The sequence below is a fragment of the Rhipicephalus sanguineus genome, chromosome 3 (assembly GCF_013339695.2).
Source record: "Rhipicephalus sanguineus isolate Rsan-2018 chromosome 3, BIME_Rsan_1.4, whole genome shotgun sequence".
Lineage (NCBI taxonomy): Eukaryota > Metazoa > Arthropoda > Arachnida > Ixodida > Ixodidae > Rhipicephalus > Rhipicephalus sanguineus.
Genome location: NC_051178.1, coordinates 148,265,831 through 148,288,054, shown reverse-complemented (window position 1 = coordinate 148,288,054; position 22,224 = coordinate 148,265,831). Strand labels below are relative to the sequence as shown.

At 45.0% G+C, this 22,224-nt stretch overlaps 1 protein-coding gene across 3 annotated transcripts in view; it reads left to right on the top strand.

The window, feature by feature from the left end:
• Positions 1-442: 442 nt before the first annotated feature.
• The window catches only part of LOC119387431 (myocyte-specific enhancer factor 2), a 27,208-nt gene continuing 5,426 nt past the window's right edge, over positions 443-22,224 (top strand). The window contains exons 1-9 of one of the 3 annotated variants that reach the window (XM_049413511.1): positions 444-615; positions 2,576-2,710; positions 6,168-6,371; positions 8,652-8,687; positions 11,869-12,033; positions 12,976-13,096; positions 14,264-14,457; positions 15,049-15,193; positions 16,351-16,480. In XM_049413511.1, coding sequence (XP_049269468.1) covers positions 2,657-2,710; positions 6,168-6,371; positions 8,652-8,687; positions 11,869-12,033; positions 12,976-13,096; positions 14,264-14,457; positions 15,049-15,193; positions 16,351-16,480 — 1,049 coding nt within the window. In that variant the 5' untranslated portion in view covers positions 444-615; positions 2,576-2,656. Of the gene's footprint in view, positions 616-2,575; positions 2,711-6,167; positions 6,372-8,651; positions 8,688-11,868; positions 12,034-12,975; positions 13,097-14,263; positions 14,458-15,048; positions 15,194-16,350; positions 16,481-22,224 lie in introns of all 3 variants that reach the window. The other 2 variants (XM_049413512.1, XM_037654826.2) reach the window with 2 other exon arrangements.

The window sequence follows — 22,224 nt, the reverse complement described above, 5'->3', positions numbered from 1 at the left end:
ATCGCTAATTTCTGTCGCAGAGCACGCTGGTTTTCGTAGCCGAAGTATAGACCTTGTCACAGGAGAGAAGAAACACCTCGATTTTGGGCTGGGGCCCGGGAGCACAAAGGCCGACGTCACTGCCTCGGCAGTGCATTTTCGGGAGTTCACGCCTGTTTACACAGCCCAGAGGGGATTATGGCGGCGCCCAGGGTGCCTTCTGTGAAAGGCGTAAATTTTCGTCGCCGAAGTATTCCAGTTGTATAAAAATGTCACAGGGCAGATACGGAAGAATTAGAGGGACAGGAGAAACGGAGAGTCATTTCTTTTTAAACGTTCACTTCTCGCTTGCCGCGCGTACTCGATATGCGCCCAAGTTTCGTTTTCAACAGCGCCCCCGCGCCGTGCCCCGCGCTCCTACCGCGCGCCGATTCCGCCGCGTTTAGCCGGCGCGCGTTTCAGCCAGCGTTGCTGGCAACACGACTCTCGGAGAACATGGCGCCCGTCAGCAGGTCGCGTTGCGCTCGCACGGCAGCACAGCTGTTTTCTCGTCTTATACCGCGGACTTGAATGGATACCCGCAGACAGCGACGTACCTTTTCGAGGCACCTCGTCTTCGCTTCGCACCGGTGACCCGTGAGTGTCCTTCGAAAGTATAACTATGAGCCTGGCGATTCGCCGGATGTTACTGATAAATCTCGGGAACTTCACGCCCGCGATAAAACGGAACCGAGTACGGAACTCTTCCGTTACGTCACTTTTTCTTCGGCCCCGCTGTTCTTAGTGGCTGGGTAGCGGCTTCGGGGACCGCAAGGACGTTCCGTGGTAACGTTCTTGCGGGTCTGGGTCCCGGAGAGAGCTTGAAAGACATGGCGGTTGTCTCCTGATAGTCGCGCGCGGTGTCGAAAGGCGCGACGAGATGTTGTGACAACACCCCAGTGTTGCCGCAATAAAGATACGCGAGAACCCTTATCTCTCCTTCATTTTTCTTCTTTATTTCTTACGCGGCTGTCCGTTCCCTTCCCTCACTCGCTCCCCTCGCTAACGCCCCTTTCCCCCCATACGACGTGTTTGCGCCGTCGTGCAACAACAAGCGATCAGTGTACGGGTAGGATCGCATCGTACGTAGTACGCCTCGTATGCTTGTCGGCAGATTCCCCCCTGCGGCAGCCAAGACGGAACGAATGGCCCGAACTAGCGAGCGTCCGTTTCACCGCGACGCTTGGAAGCTTCCCCGAGGAAAGGGTTGGTGTCTGAATTCGGGCCAGAACGGGGTTTGCGGGCAGCGCTTTAGACGCGCACGAGCCGGCCGTCGCGCTCTGCGTTGAATCGATGAAGACCCAGAAGTTTTGCCAGACAGCGTGCGCGATCAAGATTTTGTGCTCGCGCCCCCCCCCGTTTTTTGACGGAGGCTCTACGCCGTTCATCCGACAGTGTCCCGTTGCACTGAGCGCGCGACGCACCTGTGGCGAGAAGAAAAGGGAGGGAAGGGGGGGGGGGGAGATGTGTTTGTAGGGTGGTGCCGCAGGCACTCATGAATTCATCTGCTGGCTTCGCGCGCAGCTCCTGCTGCAATGAACGGTCATATATCATCAGTTCCGCGCCACGACCTTGGATCGTAGTGCTCATGGGCAGCCGAGCCCAGCCAATTAAGTACGTAATTTGCATTGAGTACGCCGCGGAATCTGCCGATCCGGTGGGACAAGTGTGTGGAGGATGACGACGTTCTGCGTAGAGGCGTGCGACTCGATTTTGGAAGTTATTCGCGACAGGGCGTTCACGTCTGCGGAGGAGCATGCTGCGCACGTGCTATTTGCAAAATTGACGCCCAGCAGATTCACGACTACGATGCGTCTGCGTGAATTGCGGCTGCGCGAAAGCACCCCTGTCGCCATCTGGTGACGGCCGCGTGCAACGTTTTCGCCATCTCGCGTAACGTGGTTTCCACGTTCCCGCCACCTTCGTAATCATTTAAACTTAAAAATTAGCATACCCAGCGTGATATAGAATTTGCCGACCCGTATTGTGCCTGTTTTGGGCGCATGCCTGATGTGTTTGTCTCAAGAAGCATTTGTTTGCTGTAGAGCTTTGATGTGACACCACAACTGGCATAATATCTCGGGAAATCAATGCGCTGATAGACTGAGAAACTATACCGGCATTCATGCACACTTGCCAAGATAACCGCTTGCTGCTTGAATGTCACAGCATGCAATGTATTAACGTGCTTTCTCTTAGTATGTGTCCACTGGTCATCATCTCCTGGTTTAGTAGAATTGTTACATTACATATATTGTAGTAACACTGACACATTTCACAACACTATCAAACCATCTAGTAGCTGGGAATAGAAATATTTACTACACTCTTATTGTGACATTCATTACACCTTCATGGCCTAGTATGGCACACTAATATTATTGACCATGGTTTCTAGTGGCGTTCGGAGTTTTGCTTTGGTGTAGTATGCATGCTTGCACTGTACGCACTCCTTTCTGGATTGACAGCCGACTCATTTTGTGTGCCATTAATTGACTAGAATGCTTTCCAACTTGCCATCGCTAATGTTGAACGCTTGCCTCTTTCCTCTGTGCAGTGGCCGACTGAGAGGGGGCGGTGCATGACTTCACCCTGAGGAGACCAACAGCTATTCACAACGTGTCCCGAAACCAAAGCCATGGGGAGGAAAAAAATACAGATATCCAGGATCACGGACGAGAGGAACCGGCAGGTGAGTGTGCATGCAGTGTTCATGGCTCCCAATAAACTGAACCACAGGTCCCTCGAAGCAGTTCATAACCAGCCCCATGTTCAGCGAACTTGGTCGCAAGTGTACACACCCAGAGTTTGCTGCTTAGTTATTAGCACATGCATGGTGTTAAGGACAAAGAGTACTAAATGCGGAAAAAGGAAGGGAGACGGAAACATTCCTTTTTTTTTCTTTCTGAACAATTATAGGCCAGGCAGGCAAAGGTGTAATATCTGGAATACCAAAAAAGAAACAGAAGTCTATTTAGAACGATAGATATATTTATACTAAGTGTTTCGACGAAGACCTTAAGTAATATTTAAAGATAGTCATTTCGAAATTAAAGGGTGGTTCCACAATAGACATGCTGTCACAGGTGATAATCATGTGTTGGTGGGTGATACACCATAAAATGTACATAATTACACCCTTCAAGGCAATGTTGCTGCTAATATCACTCATTGGCTGACAGTCGGTGCTCGGTGTGAACATGATATGCACAACTTCACAGTCAGCCTGGGGACTTGATATGCGCAAGAGCGGAATACATATGTAAAAATGAAATTAAATTGGCAACATGGTACTGGTGTTATTGGCATCAAGTTTCAAGGAAAGGAAGTTAGACATTGATCTTTTCTACATACGATAGACCGCTAAGAAATGTAAATAGTATTTGAAAAACATATATTGTGCCAGCCTAAACTGATTTAGTACATTTATTCAGCAACCCTTTACATATCATCAATAAGAGTGCACTCTTGTATGTTAATGCTACCGCTGCAGTTGCTTCGAAAAGCACAAAGAAGAACTCATTGTTCAGAGACATAAAGAAAAAAAAAGACAATGGAGCATCGCTTTCATAGTTTTCAATCGCATTTGGCAGGTGAGTTCAATAGATATACATCTTTGCTGTTAGGTCACTGTCTTTCACAGCGCAGTCTGTCATGTGCAGCTGTGCCACATAAAATGCAATACAGTAAAACCTCGTTAATTCAAAGCTATTGGGACTGTGGAAAACTTTCAAATTAAGCGTGTTTTCAAATTAACGAAACACACAAAAAGCGGGATGCAAGGAACTTTGAATTACTGAAAGTAATTAGAGGTGGTCGTTTGACCTTCTAGTTTGTGGCTCCAAGGGTTGTTTTCCAGCAATACCTGGTTCCATTTTTGCCGCGTACTCGGGAAAACGGCAGGCCTCGCTGCTATCATCGCAAAAAAAAAAAAGAAAAGAAAATAACTCTCGTGGTCAGCTGAAATGTGTGCCTGCGGAAAAGAAAGCGTGCTTCACTGCAGCAAAGTGGTGACACGCGGGCAGCATGTCACCTGCTCCTCGCAGCCTCAGCGCGTCATGATGCGACCATTCGCCCATTCTTTCTGGTAAAATAAAGAATATGATAATGGCCAGTGTGACGGAATCCGCGATGTGTTCTGGCTGGAAAACATGATCATTGAAGATTTCACTGAGTTTTCGAAGTAGGCGTTACAGGCAAGAACTCCGCCAGCAGTGCAAGTGCGGAAATTGCCGAAGCAACCGCCAATCGGAGGTTCGCATACATCATGAATTCCGTCAGACCGTCCTTTATTATCTTTTCTTTTCCCAAAAAGAATGGGTAAATAATGACGCGCTGACGTTGCGAGAAGCATGCGACATGCTGCCCGCATGTCACCGCTGTGTTGCAGTGAAGCACATCTTCTCTTCCGCAGGCGCACGTTTTTAGCTGATCACGAGACTGTGTTTTTCTTTTTTTTTTTTTTTTTGCGCTAGCAGCAGCGAGGCTGGGTTGCTTCAACTGTCACTCATTAATATCGCTACACTGCATTGCCCTGTGGGTCCTAAGGGCCGTCGCTTCCGCGGATTTGCAGCGAAATCGGGACCAGGAATTGGCACATGGCGCCCAAAGTTTTCGAATTAACCGGGCTGGCGCTGACCGCCACTTCAAATTATCCACTGAAATTTACATTGCAAAATACGGGACCACAGAAACCCGTCGAATTATGCGGGATTTCTAAATAACAGAGTTCGAATTAATGAGGTTTTACTGTACTTGATTGAGTAATGCCTGTTAAGGCCAAAGATGCAGCTGTGTAGAATGGCGGTAAAGCATATTGCATGATGCAGTTCCTTACTGCTCGAGGTCTCTATTCAGGGCTAGTCCCTTTATTTTAACACTTGTGAACTGCTCAGGTAATGAAACACATAAACAAGTGCTTATGTGTTCCATGTGTCCTGTTCGCGTTGCACCTGTGCTATTTATGTTCCTTGCTGCATTGAAGTGTCATTCCTATTGGAGCATTCGTTAATGTGGCTCGAAGAAAAATTCTCGACATGAGCTTCTAGCTTACACTCGCTTGTATTATTTCTCTGATGAGTTAATCCTGACAGAGAATGATTTCAAAAATATGATGTGGGGGCGGACAAGCTGTCAGATTAAAAAAAGAAAGCGATTGTGCAATGATGGTTCTGCACTCATCACTATGCTGCCATGTATGCTATTGGGCAGCCAGTGGCTACTGTTATTACTGTTGTTAACAACGTATGGTAACACTGAAGGCACAATACAAACATTTGCACCAAACTGTTTGCTCTCAAGATCTCTTCCAAACATTGACAGAATTTAATTGAGTTTAATTACCTTCAAATTAGAACTTGCTGGACGTGTCAAGAGATATGTGTTTGAAGTGAAAAATTTATTGGGATTTGCTTAGTGGGAAATTGCCGAATTTCTACTAATTAAGCTTTCTAGTTCTGTGAGGCATTCAGAAGTTATCTAGCGTACTAAGATGAAACAATGCATGAATAAGGTATGTCTATCGGAGGAAGACGTCAATGAAGTATTGTAGTTGTATGTTACTTCCTACTAATAACTTCTGGGACAATCGTACATTTCCTCTGTATGAACTACCAGAGCAATGTGAAGTGAAATGTCTGAGGGAAAATGTGTGTGTTAGGTGAAGCATGATGGGGAAATTCCGAAGTCGTAGGTTTACTTGGGGCACCAAAGCGAAATTTTCAAAGTACAGTCAGTGCCATTTAAAATAATCATCTGTTCTGCTGAATAAATTTCAGAAATGTTTCAGTAAGGACATGGGGCTCAGAACTTGTGCTTGGAGCTTTTTACATTCTATGGGAGACCCTATACACTTACAGTCAAGAAGTGACAACTTGGAAGCATTAATGGCAAGCGGTCATATGCTCAATACCACTTGTGTCAGTGTAACAATTGCGGCACGTGTGATGGGCATTGTGCGACAAATGTCTGAGATTAGCTCAAGTAAGCAGTGTTTTTATGAAACACTGAAACACAGGCTTAGTCATAATGGATAAGCTGCACGCGAATATGTCGCAGAAAGGTGAACTCAAGTGACCTCGTGTCGCCACTTTTGAAGTATGATCATTTATGCGGTGGTGAATCAATAAGTGATGTATCTGTGCTCACAGGTGACGTTTACGAAGCGCAAGTTTGGCCTGATGAAGAAGGCCTATGAGCTGAGTGTGCTCTGTGACTGCGAGATCGCCCTGATCATCTTCAACAGCACAAACAAGCTGTTCCAGTATGCCAGCACCGACATGGACAAAGTTCTGCTCAAGTACACAGAGTACAATGAGCCTCACGAGAGTCGCACCAACAGCGACATCGTCGAGGTGAGTCCGCACTGCACTGCTCGTGCTGCTTTTTCTGTGTTCAGCAATGCAGCATTCTCTTGTCTACATATTTTAGCCTTTTGACACCGTAAACAGTGCCACTGATAGCTTTTCATGCTGTTCACATCATGATTAAACAAATATGGCATATCATTCTTACTGTATAGCGTAGTATGAAAATTTGCTTACATCTTTTAAGAGTAACCAAGGCGAGAACTTCAGTAATTTGCTGTTAGGGAAATAGAAAGCTATGTAAGGTGTATGTTTGGAGTAGCATGGAGAAATAATTGTAGAGCTCTTAAGATGTTTCACATATGGAAAAGCTCCATGCAAGTTCAGCTGTTAGCTATGTTAGCAGGTGAATTAGTTGCTGGAAGTGTGGCGATGGCAGGTAAAGTATGTTTGTTGTGCAAAGCTCTGTGGCAGATGTGGAGATAAATATAGCTGCTTTTGAACAGCAGCCTAGCCTAACACAGAAAATAAAAGCACTTATTACAGTGCAGATTAGGGCTATATAGGGGTCTCTCAGGTTGATAGTAAACATTAACATTTCGTCCATACAACAAAATTCAGAGAGATGTGCTGTGGTAATTATGTGTTGTGTAAATTTTGCACAGTCTTTTTTTTTTATCAAGAAAGTAACGAGGCCAATGGGCCATTATAAGCATAAATACTAGTGTGAAGTCGTGGCTGTGTTATGCCATTCCCATGGAACTTCCGATGCTAGAAAGCTCTGGGAAGTAAAGATGAGTGTTTTTTCTTGAGCTACTGTGTGCTTCAGAGCTTTCAAGCTGTGTACATCCTATGGGATGGCTGATAGACATCCCAGAGTCAGCGCTCATAGAGGCAGTGACCTTGCTTGTTTTGACTGAGGTTCTACATATTACCTTCCTCATTACAAATAGGTTTATCTTTTCTACTGTTCTGGAATACAACATCTCTTTTGTCTGTCAGAGCCAGCCATTTATGGCGGTGTTGCCTTTCTATTGCATTTTATAGCTTTTACAATTGTGCTCATGACTATAATGTGTAGACGTGCCATTGAATTGATATTGTGTGTGCGTGTGGGTGGCACAGTCTATCCCACATTATTCCAGAGTGCTGTGAAGATTTGTCTTTGGCACTTTGTCACTGCTGACCTAAGTCGTGCTTCCTTCAGTCTGTTATTTTTGCGGGGCTCTTTCTTGCGCACCTAACCCACACCCGGTCACTAACAGTTTAACATGGTGTGCTGTTCTTTCTCACATACTTTTCTTTTGCTGTTGCTTGCACAAACACATTCTTCGCATGTCTGGGCTTGCACTTCAGACTGCTAGTGGTGCACTCATTAACACTGCATGTGTTCTTTGTTGGCTAATTAGCTGTCTTGTGGAGATTGCCAAATAATGACCGCACTTGCAAAGTTGAGTAAACTCTTACCTAAGTGGGCTTAAAAATGGGATTTACAAACTGTCGCATTGACTATGAGAACCATTTCGTACGCCACTGTGGTGGTTATATCACACGACATAAAGTGATTTCCCTTAAAATTTACTGTACGTCGAAACTAAATTTCACATATGCAGCTTACATTGGTGCCCTCGGACTATGTGCATCCACGGTAACACACTAGCAGATAAAAGTTATGAATTGAGGCTCTGAACAAATGATTTTCTATTTCACACCTCACTCCTCACTTCCTCTCAATCTCTTCCTTTAGTGATAAATTCCTCTGGTCAAAGTATCTAGTGACATTTCTGGCACAGCTGCTTGCTGACTGTTCTTGAGGCAATACAGCTGAAGTATTGTTTCTCTGGGATAACATACAAACCTCTGCTGTGTCCATCAAAGATTATCTCTTTCTCTGTGCACTCTGAGCAGGCATACTTCAGTGTATTGTTTTCTCTGTAGAGGGAGAGGCAAAACTTGATTTTGAAGTGGTAAATATACTCACTCCTGACAGGTCGCAGGAGTTGTATAACCTCCTATGTGCTTTCTTTATAAGTTAATGCTAAAAAAATTTGACTGCTTGTCAGAGTTCCTAGTGTGGAGTTACCAACTACGAATACTGATTTGCACAGCTAGCACAAGACACATACAAGTAATGCACCTTGACCGGCCTGTTCGACTGTTCTCACAAAACAGTGAGGACATGGAAAGCTCACTGCCAGATCATCTGGTGACAAGGCACACACACACACACATAAATTGGGGCAGTCGGACCCAAGCAAGTGCTTCTTTATAAGCGGAGCCACTTAGCCACTGTACTTAATTGCTGTCCCCGTTTCTTGTCTCATTCAGAAATTGCGCCACCAACGCCTGGATGGCGGCAGTCAGGTGAGTTGGCTGTGAAAGTGCATACAACATCGTACATTGTTGAGGATTTCGAATTTTGTTGCGGCGAGCTGACTCTCTGCAAAAATGGACTGTGTGCGTCGGTTCCCCCGGAGCCAACAGTTGTTTGGCACATGTGTATGGGATATGTGGAAGATGGGACCCCTTGAAACACTTAACAAGCTGCATTGGCTTTCTCTTTGTGTTTGGTTGCCTGCAGAATGATTTACTGACTTTTATGTCCTTAATCTCTAACTGAATCCCAGAACACATTTACTACATTCTAACTGCATCCCTGATGATTAATACCACAGTTACTCACTGGCAAGTGCATGACTTCTGCTGAGAAAGTTCAAGCCTGATGATATCCTCCTTCCTTCAAAAGATACCACTTTCCTTAGAATTTACGCACTGCAGCATAGATACGAGACGAGGCTCTATCAACTTGTCAGAGGCCACAGCAGTGAAGGAGTGGCTACAGAATCCTTACTGTGCGTGCTGTGCGTGATTAAAACTGCATTTCTGGCATTATGATGTCCCCTTGACTTTCCCTGAACATGTGGCTAATCTTTGAGTCTCTATTTTGAGAAAAAAGTGAGCCACTATGTTATTTAGTGTGCTCTTAGAGCTGCAGCTTTTCTTAGTGTATGCTTACTTGTACACCCGTGAGCAAATGTATACGGAACATTGCCGTCCGTATACCTTTGCCGTCTGCGCCGTCTAGTGGCGAGCCGTCTGCTGTCGAAAGCATTTCTCTGAGAAATTCATTCTGAGTAATGCTCCCTACAGCTATTCCGTCAAAGCAACGCTCTCGACAGCAGGCAGCCCACGACTAAATGGTGTAGACAGCGATTTCGGCTCGCACTTCCGTGTCTAATTTTTCACTGTGTGAGGCTTCGTTCAGTGCCTTTGTGTACTCTAAGTGTACACATTAGGGGTGTGCGAATAGTGAATTTTGGAACCGAATCGAATACGAATAGAATAGTGACGACACCGAATCGAATACGAATACTAATCGAATACTTTTCGAATAGTTTTCGAATAGTAAGACAACCATTCTCAAAACGGTCCTAGAACTCCACAGCGTTTTTTTTTCTTTGTTTGAACCAAATATTCACGAACTTTCACCAAAGAGCGTTGCGCTTACTTTTAACTGACTCAAAATACCACAGCTATGAAATCTGAGGTAAGCTCGTATACAGCAATGACCAGGACCGTCGATATATTTTGTACCTGTAGGTTGACATACAACAGTGACTGCAGATACTTTGTCGCCTGCTTTTAAATAAAACTGAGACATAAAATCTAAACAATTTTGAACCGAAGACTATGCATACAGCTAAGGCGGTAATGAAACACATAAACCTGCCATCGCAACATGGTCCTCGGCACTGAAGGCATGTAGACATCGGTGTTGAAAGCTGTATCTGCAAGAACAATTTACGCAAACACAACCCTTGCATCTATTGCTATTCATGAAGCTGAATGCAGGTGCACCTTCAGTTATTACAAGATGAAGTCAGGAACTGATTAATGCGATGCAGAGGCAGCATAGTAAAAACTGAGCGAGTATGGAGCTTTCATGAAAAAAACGCCTTCATCCGGTAATCAATATAGCATCGGTAGTTTCGTAAAAGCTTGGGCTGCATGCATACTGGTAATTTAGTGATTAAAAGAAGAAAAATGGCCTTTAACTATTCCAAAGTTTCATTGTTTTGGGGTTCTCCCGTCGGCGCTAATTATTCGAAAACTATTAGAAAAATATTCGGTATTTCGAGTATGTACTATTCGATTCGAGTACCGAATCGAATAGAATGCTATTCGATTCGTTATTCGAAATTTTCGAATATTCGCACACCCCTAGTACACATAGATATTTAAATGAAAACAAAATTTGATTCAGTTTGCTAACTTGGATTTTAATCCACTGTTTTTAGTGGCAGCCCTGTGGCTGTGACAGAAAAGCAAAGATAAAGCTAGCTAGTAATAAACATCTGTGTTTAAGTTCAGGCAATAATGTGAGAAGATTATCGTTAAACACAGTTGACATAAGCTTCATCTTGCCATGCACTGTCATTTGTGCATCTATGCAGTTCTAAAAAAAAGATGAGGGCATTCCTTCAGGTTTGTTAAGTCATCATTTCTTTTTTTTCTTTTCTTTTCTTTTTCTTGTGCATAAATTGTCTATTTCATTTGTCTTCTGTAGGACGTAGCTTTGAGGAGGAAGCTATATTTTGCCATGTGGTCATTCAGATACCATAGTTTTCTATTGTAGTTAGCATAGTTAACCTAAGCTTGTAGGAATGTTCATTCAAGTGTCAAGTAGTTGCGGAGGAGCTAAAATGACATTTTTTTTTCTAGAAATAGAAGCAGTTAACGCTTTCACTTCCTAGAAAGCTTCACAAATGCTCGTTGCACGTGCTTGCTTCGTATTCCTAGCAAAATATCTTAGTAATTTTCAGGTAGTGAAGCAAAGCCATAAGGCCACTTTCACTGTTATAAACTTTACGTTAGAAGTTGCATATCCATGAATAAATTGTGCTAGTGTGCAGCACCCTTCACTTGGGATCATCACTCGAACCACCCTTTGGGGCAAAGTAGTTAGAAACACACGCTGCTGGAAGGCGGTGCACTTGTAGCTACAGAAGCTGTTGGCTGTAGTTGTTGACAGTGGCATTTATCTGCATGAACTATTGCATGCTCACATGCTGTACAGTTAAACACATATACCAGCATGCCTTGCCTTTTTTTAACAATCGCTTTTCTTCCCTAGGCTATAGAAACAAACATTGCATTGTTCCCTGTTATTTCTTCTGCTGTTGGCGGAAGACAGTCAAAGCTAAGTCTGTCTGGTGGTGAATGATGTTGCTAGTTTGTTGCAATTCGGTACTGGTCATGCCCAGTTCAAGGCTGGACGGCTAATGACATCTCATCAGACAAAAAGATGGCACCCCGAAAGTTGCCTTAATATATTCTAACACGAACAAAAAAAAAGAATCCCAGACAGCCTATTGGAGATGTGGAGTATGCAAGTGAACAAAGGCAAATCTTGCTCCATAAATTTGTTCAGAGTTAAATTTGGACGTCAAGCAAAATATTCAGTAAGCGGAGCAAGACGTGTATTTCTGCTCTGAAGCGTTAGTCCACTTCTTTGAGGGAGAGGAACACCTATTTCTCTACGCAGGCACTGAGCAAGAAGGAACACAAGAATTCCACAAATGGCTGTGACAGCCCAGAGCCAGATGCCGACCAGTACTCACTGACACCTCGGTCAGAAGCCAAGTACAGCAAAATCAATGAGGAGTTTGAATTGATGATGCAGCGCAGTGCTCAACTGAATGGGTCTCGAGTAAGTGTCTCTTTCTATGCAGGAGGTCTTTGGTTGCATTACTCCTTGTGCAGATAGTTTGATGGAAACTATTGGGACGTTAAACCCTAGATATTATTATTATATTGATGGAAACTATCTATGTTGATCAGTTTGAGAGATAATAGTAGTGTAGTGATAAATACGGTTACCGTAGAGAAACGATGAAGAAGACTGTTGTTGTGGTTGGTGCTCGTGCTGGCTCCGTTTTTGGGAACTGACTGCTGTCCCATCGCTGTCTCGCCTCTAAGACAATCACTGTACCTAAACTATTAAACGCATACCATCAATTAGTCGAGGTGCTGGGTAGCAGCTTGCTGGGCCATGTTGTCAGGAATTGACGAGGCGGGGTGTAGAGTCCGAGAACGAAGTTCCAGGGTGAAGAAACCAGCACACTCAATGGTTACAAATGGTTACAAATGGTTACAAATGGTTACAAATGGTTACAATGGTTACAAATGGTTGTGCCAACTCAGTAAACTCTAATGTAGAAGATAGATCCTTAGACACTTAATTGTTATATGGTAACATTAACCAAAACTGAATTTATGAGCTGAAAACAAAGGTTCCTGGTCTGCTTAGGCAGTCAAATCATTTCTCCTAACAGAGTTCATGTTTTTGAGGATGATGTGACTGTTGCCTTCAAATAGGCGTGCCAGAAGACAAAGCAGAAATGAAAAACTGCTTGCAGCATTGCCTTCCAATCCTTAAAAGACAATGCTGCAGCTGTAAGGCACTGAAATTTTCCCTAAAATAACATATCCAGAAGACAGCAGTCTCATAGGAACGTTAGTCTTGCTGCTCAGTGGCAGTTTATTTTCCATCAAGAGTCCTACACCTAGCTCAGCACACTCTTAACGCACTTGTTACTGTGAGTATTACGTGGGACATAAGGCAATTGGCTGTCTGCTGGTCTGCTCACAGGGCCAGCCTTCCATGAGCCAAGGCATGAGCTCCCTCGCTGGCTATGCGTCCCAGGAGGGTCTTATGCAGCCTTCTCCCCAGATGACTCACTCTAGTGTCAGCCCCCGCCCGAGCTCCTCAGGCAAGTTGTTTGTTCATTCCTAGAGCTTAGCTGGTCGGAAAAGGGCAATGCGTGAAATCTGGTGTTTCTTATTAGTGACAAGTGTACAAGTGTACTAAACAAGTGTATTAAACAAGGGCTTTTGGAGACGTTTTATTATTACCAGTACAAGTACAGTCTGTTATCAGAAGTCCTCTGGCTAACAGCATGCACAAACATGTTTACTTTGTACACTGTAGTGTCTCGTATACTATTTTAAGAGCTCCAAGGTTTTGAATAGGAAGAGGCACGCAACATCCACTGCTTTCAAATGTTAAAATTACATTGATGATCTTTTGCCATCCGTCCAGAAGTCGACACGCTGTGGTCCTGGATATCTTTAACCAAGATTACTGCCTGTTTCTTACCATGATAACTCTAGTGTCGTCATTTATGACATAGCTTAAGTGCTGATCAATACATTAAATTTTGAAGACCTTGGTTTCTTTGATTTTCTTGTTCATGAAATCATCTGATTAATATTATGCTTTAAAATGAATTCTGTGCTTGAAAAAGGGAATACCAGTAAATTATAACTCCAAAGGCGAAAATGTGTGGCTCAAGGCAGTTTCTAGCAGTTGAGGACAGGAGAACGCTCACTACTGCTTTTGAAGTGAGGATTTCTTGTTTGTTCTTTTAAAAAGCTCAATTGCCCGCTCATTCACTTTCTAAATGTCTCAGTCACTAATGCAATGTCCAAGAAAGCACTAAAAAACAAACAACCAATATAGGGAATAAAATATGTGTGTGTTGGAAGATAGCATTTCTATAACAACTGGTACGATAAAGGCAGTAAATAGCTGCATGACTGCTTGAGTTCTGTCTTGCCGAGCAAGCACATTTGGTGATGGCAACGAACGTCTTGGTCATCAATACAGGGCCAGTGTCATCTTCATCTGGTTGTTTAAGAGCATTTAGGCAGCATTTCGAAGGGTGTATCGAACAGCAGCTCCTTGGTGATGATGAAGTGTGGTTATTGATGTTAGACCCAACTACTCTGTTAACAATGCTTTAAAGTTGTCTTTTGTCATCTCTGCATCACCTTAGGTTACCGGTTGAATGTACCGTTACTGTTATACACTGTAATTGAGCTTGTTGGGGAAAGAGTTGCTGAGCACAAGGGCTCATTATCTGCACATGTGTGTATAGGGGGTGCCTTGCTGGACATGAATGGTGTGAGCTCCAATGGCTACCACCGGTCCACGTCGCCGTCAGCCAACCTGGCCAGCTGCAGTTCCCCTGCGGGCAAGGGTTCCAAGGGAGCCTCGCCCAGCCGCTCGTCTTCTTCTGCTGCTGGACTGCGTGTCGTCCTCCCAGGATCTCCTTCCCCTACAGGACAGCTGGTGAGAACAGGAAACATATGTTAAGCACACATGTACCCCATTACACAGACGAAAAGAGGGACTGCAGGGATCGCATTCTGATTGGTCACGGAAGCCAAATGCATTCCCGCACTTAGATTAAGAAACCACATGTGATTGAAATTTACCAACACAAGTTTTAAACTTGTTCTTGTATTGTATTCTTCCCATAGATTGGCATAAAATGTGGAGCTCACTCAAGTTCACTCAAGAAATATATTTTGCGCTTAGGGCTCACTCAGACTCAAAGTCACCAAAACTTTCCTCAACTGGACTCACTTGGACTCAGACCTCACTAAAATTTTTCTCAAGCGTACTCACTCAGACTGTCTCGCCAAAATATCACTCATCCAGACTCACTCAGATTCACGGCTCAATCTGAGTCTGAGTGAGTCAACCCACAAGTGAGTTTGCCAACCTATGATTCTGCTTTCTATTTAATTGAAGTACAACCGAGTCTTCGCAGCTCATTGCTCGACATCACTGGTTAATATGGCATTCAGTAGGCATATATTTACATAGTACTGCAGTTGAGATTTATTAAACTGTCCGATGACTTTTTTCCATCTGCAGCATGACCCGTCGCACCTGTTCCTTCAGCAGTCAATGGTTCGGACATCCAATGCTTCGCTCACAACCCCAGTTGTCTCAGTGACGGCGCCGGGGATGCCTGGCATGTCAGCGTATCCGTCCTCTCTAGCAGCTGGCTTTCCTCCATGTGAGCATTTCCACACTTCTCACTCTTTCCTTTCCTGCTTCACCGCCACAGATGAACTCTGCATACAGCCTTTCTCAAAAGAAACGAGCCCAGTGGGTACCTTATCTGACTTGAGTAGCATTGCAGGCCTCATAGAAACCCGCAATCCCTCAGTGTTGCCCGGAAGCTTGAGAAAGGCAAAACTCGTCTTTTTTTATTTTTATTTTAAGATAAATCACCTTGCAAAGCTTCCTAGCCTGTGCAGTCTTGTGAACAAAACATGTGATCAAGATGGAGCAGTACTCGTGCTGTTGCTGCTTTTGTTTCTTTTGACGAAGACTGTACAGCTCCAGTCACACCTGCTGCCCAATGTGAGAAAGCAGTCTGTTTTCAAGTCTAATGGAGACTGCACATATTGCTCTTAAGACAAAGTTTTACAAAGAAATGCTCCCAATAAGGCTGTGTATTTATGCAAGCGTAGCCCTTTAATTAAGTCACTTGGCATTGTTGGCATTGCAGGTCAACATATGACATTTGCACACTCCAAAATGGGATAAGCATTGCTACGGCAGAATACAAATCTGTTTGTACAGACAATTATAGATGACAAGCCCCCGTTAGAATACTGCTCCCTAGTCTGCTAGATCAGCATTGTAATCACAATATAAGGGGTGTGAATAGGCTTTATGGAAGCTGTTTCGGTCAGTTCATTGCTTGAACAAAGCATCAAAGCCACAGCACTCCTGTATTTGTCACCATCACAACACATTAGCCCCTTTTTGGCTAATGTGTTGTTGCCTTCTGATTACACATGTACTGTGTATGCGCAGTCCTCAGTACATTCCTTGTTCCATCATTATCGTTGTGCCTGTGACAGCAGTGTGGTATAACTACCATAAGAGACCAGATTTGTGGCATTGCACCACTGACCTCATCATCGGGGTTTCAATCTCAGCCACAGCAGCTGCATTTCAATGGGGGTGAAATACTGAAGCACTCTCGTGCTTAGATTTAGGTGTACATTAAAGAACCCTTAGTGCTGAAATTTATTTCGTAGTCCCCCATTGCGGTGTGCCTCATGATCAGAATGCAATTTTGGTGCATAAAACCCCGGAATTTTTTAGCAGTGTGTGGTTATGCTTTCATGCAAGGCATCCTGTTCCCTGCCACATTTGCAGCGGACTTCCAGCTAAACCCCGAACTTGGCCTTACGGGTTTCAACTCTCCAGGCCTGATGCATAACTGGTCAACTCAAGGTCCCCTGGCCAACGCTGCTGTGCCTTCCGGGGCCATGCAGGCACACTCCAGGCAAGTCTTGTAGAAAGACATTAGGCTTCATCTCTTGTGGGTCTGGGCTTTTCTTATACAAATAATTAACAATGCAGAAATCGAGGTGCAGTTAGTTGAATGTATCCACCATAACTGTAAAAAATGAAGTAACGCTTGTGCCAGATATTGCAGCGAACATTTCGTCGATTTGCCTGCAACAAACTGTGAGCGCTTTTGCGTCGACATGAGCTTGGAAGGTCTTGTAGGGTTAGTAAAGCGCACGGAAGGACATAGACCTTTGGTCTTGTTGGTGTGCTTTGGCTAAACAGCTCTGCCTGCATTGTTACAAAAATTGATTTGTGGGTACAGACGAGGGGTTGTGCACCTAACTGTAATAGTATTGTAGTTATTTCATTGTTCTTTATTAAATTTCAAATATAATGGTTAGTTGTATGCATGTGCCTACTTGCTCTTTCTCAATTCCCCTGTACTTCAGTAACACTTCTTGGCTATTCCTGTAAAGGGGTATTCACACGAGGGAGAAATCGGTGGGGGACACGGGGGGATTGCGGATCACGTGACCATGTCGTCACGGATTAGTGAGTGGGCGCGACCTCCCCGCAACTCCTCGGAGGAGACGGGCACCTTTTCCCCGACAGGACAAACAATCCCCCGGCGGTGGAGGATATGGCGGAATTTCGGGCTCTTGTTTGGCCACATGTTGCACTTGCTCCTGCAGAGAGCGGCAGTGGGTGTCCAGTCTGTAGCTGCATGGTCGTCTGCAGCTCGTCGTCAGCAGCTCGTCAAACTGGTGGTACAAGCCACCAGAGTAGTCTAGTAACACTGGTCTCCCCCTCCGTTCGCCTCGTACGTGTGAGTGGGGGATGTTTGTGGAGACTTCTCCTCGTGAGCTGACGTCACTAGGCTCCGCCTTTATCCCTCGAGGATTTGTCCCCCGTCTGAATACTCCTTAACGAGGAGTTTCTGCAGGCCTGTGTTGCTGTATTAGCCCTGTGCTTTCGCATCCAGGCGCGTCCTAAACAATGCCGATGTCTTTTTTGTGTGTGCAGTGGGAGCCCCAGTGTGCTTGGCAGCCACTTGTCTCTAGGAAATGCGACACCACCACCTGCATCGTCTCCTTTGCCCATCCGGATCAAAAGCGAACCCATTTCACCACCGCGTGGCGGTGGAGGAGAAGGTCTGCACGGAGGAGGCACCAACGCCCGACCTCCGTCCGGCCACTTGTCACCACCTGGGCAGCCTCCGCTGACCCCTTCCACATCTTCCTCGCCGGACCCGACAGGCGACTATGACGGTGCCAAGCGCCCACGCCTCTCGGCCGACGGCTGGCCGACGTAAGCCGACCGAAGCCAAGACCGGTCCCCCGCAGCGGGGGTTTGTCCTCCTGCTCCTCCCTGAGTCTACTTGCGAGTGTGCCGTGTGTTTATTCCTTCCCTCTCTTGCTGACTGTGTGGCGTGCAAGCAGGGTCATCCTCCCGCCACGCACGGGAGTAAGGCTGTGCGCGCTGCTTCCCTGCAATGTTTTTTTTTTTTCCTTCGTGCCCACCCCCTCCAAGGTTTACAGGGAGCAGCAAAAGTCGCAGCTCCGGTTGGCGACCAGGAAAAACGCCATTTGGGCTTTCCTTCTTTGTCGTCGGCGTCAGTGATGAAGACCGAAAGCGTGTACATAGGATTGGCGCGGCTGTGCCCGCCGTTCTGGCCTTTTTTCGACTTTTCGTTGAGGCTAGTTACTTGGCGGCTCCACCTGCCAGAGTAAAAGACGCACCTCTGGATGTCTTTCTCTCTCTCTTCTCGTTTCTTTCTTTTTCCCCTGCTGCACCTGTGGCACTCATTAGATAGAGTGAAAAAAAAAAATGTGTGGGTAGGTGATTTACTACTACACAAAAAGGCGTCAGCAACAATCTTAAACACGTGCGAGGCACAACTTCTTGAGAGCTCCACTCTTGTTCTACTCGTTGACAGGCGTGACCCTCGTGTCATTGCCACCAAGCCAGGAGCATTTCTCTTTTTCTGGAGGAAGTACAAGCTTGCCCTCGAGGCCTGCACTGCTGAGAGAAAGAAAACATTGCCATGGGATTGAACCAGGGCCGAACAAACGCCCGTTGTGGCCTACTCAGTCAGATCCAGAGCCAAGGGAGGCGCCGTGTAGGGCACACACACAGTGAGATAGAGCTAGTGACTAGCACAAACCCCTCCCCAAGGCAGTGAGTGCAGCCAAACATGGACCGTTTCTAGAGACACGTGGTTTTTTTTTTCCATACCAAAGTCAAGTTTGTTGAGAGGGCAAAGTCGCACCCGGTTTGTTGTCAAGCGGTGTTGTTGTCGGTAGGAAGTAGTGCTGCCAGGTTGTTTTCTCTGGACAGAAAAAAAAAAGCAGCGCACCTTACACAGAAGAAACCGCATGCACATCCTGCCTGTTGTTTTAGATAGAAAGAGCACGCGTTGTCAACAAGACCATATTTTTGGTATCTGCCAGTCAAGCGCATGGCATGGCTTCCCCCTGCCTCCCCTGTTCCAAGTCTGTTCTTCACAACAATGTCCTCGTGGTGCAAAATGTGTGGTGAAACACCCGACAAGCATGAAATATACACAATACCACACTCCCACTTTTCCCTTCACTACTTGTTCGTGTGTTCCAAAAAAAGTGCATGTGTTATAGTGACTGTAGTGCTGTGTGCCTTTGGACAGGGGAAACAAAGAAAAAAACTTTTGATGGTGAAGCCACAAAGAGGGGTGAACACTACCTATCTACCAACCTTGTTTCTGTTGAGGTCTCAGTGTTTACACGCTGAATATAAATATTATATATATAAATATATATTATACACACCATGCGTGCACGCGCGTATAAAGTATATTTCATACGTGATGCACCAGCTCATGTCAGTTGTTTTCTTTTTTCTTTCCTTCTTTTCCTCCAGCAGCTGTCATGCCAATCTCTTGCTCCTGCTTTTTGCTCCTATTAACGTTGCACTAGAAAGCATACCGCAGCATCGCTGTTTGAAGAAAAAAAAGAATTAAATGAGTGAATTGAGCCTGTGTGAGGTGAAGTCTTCACTGCTTTTCTCGCCTCTCATCCTTTCGTTGAGGTGTTCAGTTTCGGTGCTGTCAGCCGCCTTTATTAAATTTCTTTATGCTACTTTACCATTCACTTTTCTTTCATAGCTGATACTTTAGAGTCATAAGTTGCCATGTGTCAAAGAAAGTCTGAGAGAAATTAATTTTTATCGACCTTGCTGCATTTGTAGAAGCTAGCACACACACACACACACATACACACTCTCTCTCTCGCAACACTGTACTGTTCCCAGCACTGGTCTCTCACATGCCCTAAATACATGCACACATCTCGTTAGGAAGGTTAGTAACAGTTTTTTTCTTGGAACACAAAGGGAAAAGGAACTAGAAAAAAATACAAAAAAGACAAAAACATCAACTGTCTGTTGCCGATGACAGACTAAGCATTTTGACCCCTGCTCCAACGTACGGGGAACCCATTGGCATGCTTCCATGCACACACACGATTATGTCTATACACGCAGAAAATTTCTTGTTTGTTTTCACCGTACACGGACGATGCCTTACCAGAAACTGTACAAGGATGGGCGAGCGTAGGGAGCCACAAATGCTTGTTGTAGACGTTGTTGCGACAAACCGAGTTTTAAGAAAAAAAGTGAAAACACTTGGTAATTGTGACTTGTTAGTTGTAGGTTAGTTTCTCTTGCCTCTCCCTTGACTGTTGCTGCCATCTGCTGCTAGTTTAAGTTATCTCGAGGGCCTTGTGAAAAAGGAAAAAAATGATGTTACGAAAGAAAAAGTCTCGCGGATGTTATAACGTAAGGATAAAGGAGCTGCTTGCGTTCTCTGACTCCTTGTTGCTTTGAGTCTTGACGAGATGAAGAGCAACGTTTCAGCAGCTCGTGTCGTTCACCTCTTGTGACGGAGGCCTGTTTAACTTATTTGTCCTTGGAAGCTGTACTTTTTAGAAGTGCACAGGGTGTGTCGGGAAAAGGCTGGCATGATGACCCCGTAACCTTGGGGCTGTCTTGTAAAAATTGTTTTTTTCGCTCATTTTTTTTTACACCCCCCCCCCTCTTCGTGTGTTTACGTGTGCGCGTAATATGTGTGCACCTGGTGAATTGTCCCATGGCCTACTCTTAATTTTTGTCTTGCCACCATGGAGACGAGTACAGATTCATGGACACTGAAACTACTGGGTGTGCATTTCTTGTCTTTTTTTTTTTGCATTTGTATTTAGCAAATGAGTTAATATATTATTGCAGTGTTCTTATACATTTTCTAGTGCATCCTTCGCCCTTGTTTCCCTTCCCACCCACCCTTTTGTTGTGATGACGATGATAATTACTCGTTTTTGTCATAAAACGCAAAACAGTGTTCATTTCTTGTCATATTTCTTTTCCCCTGTATACCGCTGTGTTGCTTCTTCTTTCCCCCCTCCTCTTGCTTGTGTAAAGGACGCATGTTATCTTCGCGTTTTCACAGATAATATATTACATGTGTGTGTGTACAGTAAATGACAGAAAAAAAAAGAGTATATGAATGTTGCGCATAGTATATATTCATACATTTAAGCAGCTGGGTGTGTGTGCCCCGCAGATATGCTCTGTCGTTGATGATGGGGGAAGAAGCAGCGAGAGAGTACACATGTGCCATGGGAGATGGAGGCGTTGACAGTACACCCCCCTCACCCCCTCCTTCTTCTTCTCTTTCTCGTTTTATTCTCTCTTCAGTATTTCAGGCGCCATTCGCTCCTTAGTCTTTCCCTCTTGTCGTCACGTTGCTTTGTGCCAAGCTTTTTCCATTCAGCTCAGTACCCAGCCCCAACCACATTTTCTTAATATCATCTCGCTGTCTGCATCTCTCTCTTGTCTTTAACTTTATTTCACTGCCTTTCTGTTCACTTATCAAAGAAGAGACGTTCTCTCCTTGAAAGTCTTGAAGAGTGATGCTGGCCATCGTGTTCCTCGTGTCATCTGCCTATAATGACCAGCTTTGCCGATGATAGTCAGGTGACAGACAGATCAAAAGAAAAAGGAAAGGTGGGAGTTGGAAGTTCAAAGTTTGCCCCCCTCCCACCCTAATCGACCGAGGAGTGAGGCTAATCAAAATTCTCCAAAAGTGCAATACCGTTCTTACGTTTCCTTCATCTTCCTCTCTTTCTCTGACACTTTCTTCTCTCTTTGTCCCTCTACCTCCATTGAGCCATTTTTTTTTCCCTTCCCGATGTCACTGTCTGTGCAATGAATTATTTGTTTGCTGCTTGCCAACGTAACGCCACTACTTACGGGTCTCACTGGCTCGCAGAGTAACACAACGCAGCATCGCTCGTGAACCTGATTATTGAAGGTCCTGCTCAAGTTTCTCTCTAATTTCCTATACAGGGGGAGATGTGATTATCGGAACTGGTTGGAGGTATCCTTTTTTTTTTCCCTTGAAGTTGCGGCTCTCGCTCTCGTACCTCTACGATGAGTTCTTTAAGCGCGCATAGTCAGTTAGGTGGCAGATGCCTTTATTCGCACCCCACTGACCGTGTGGGATGCGCTGTCGGCTTTAGTGCTTGTTGCTTGGTCGCCTGTTGCATCAAAAGCTACAGGTCGGTGTAGCATTTCATACGCACGTTCGGCTTGCTTTGGAAAATGTGACCTGGAGGTTTAACTGAAGTGAGCTTCCATTTGGCATAGCAAGGCTGCACTTCAAGTGAAAATGTGAGGAGCTTAAAATGTCCTTATAGTCAATTCCAA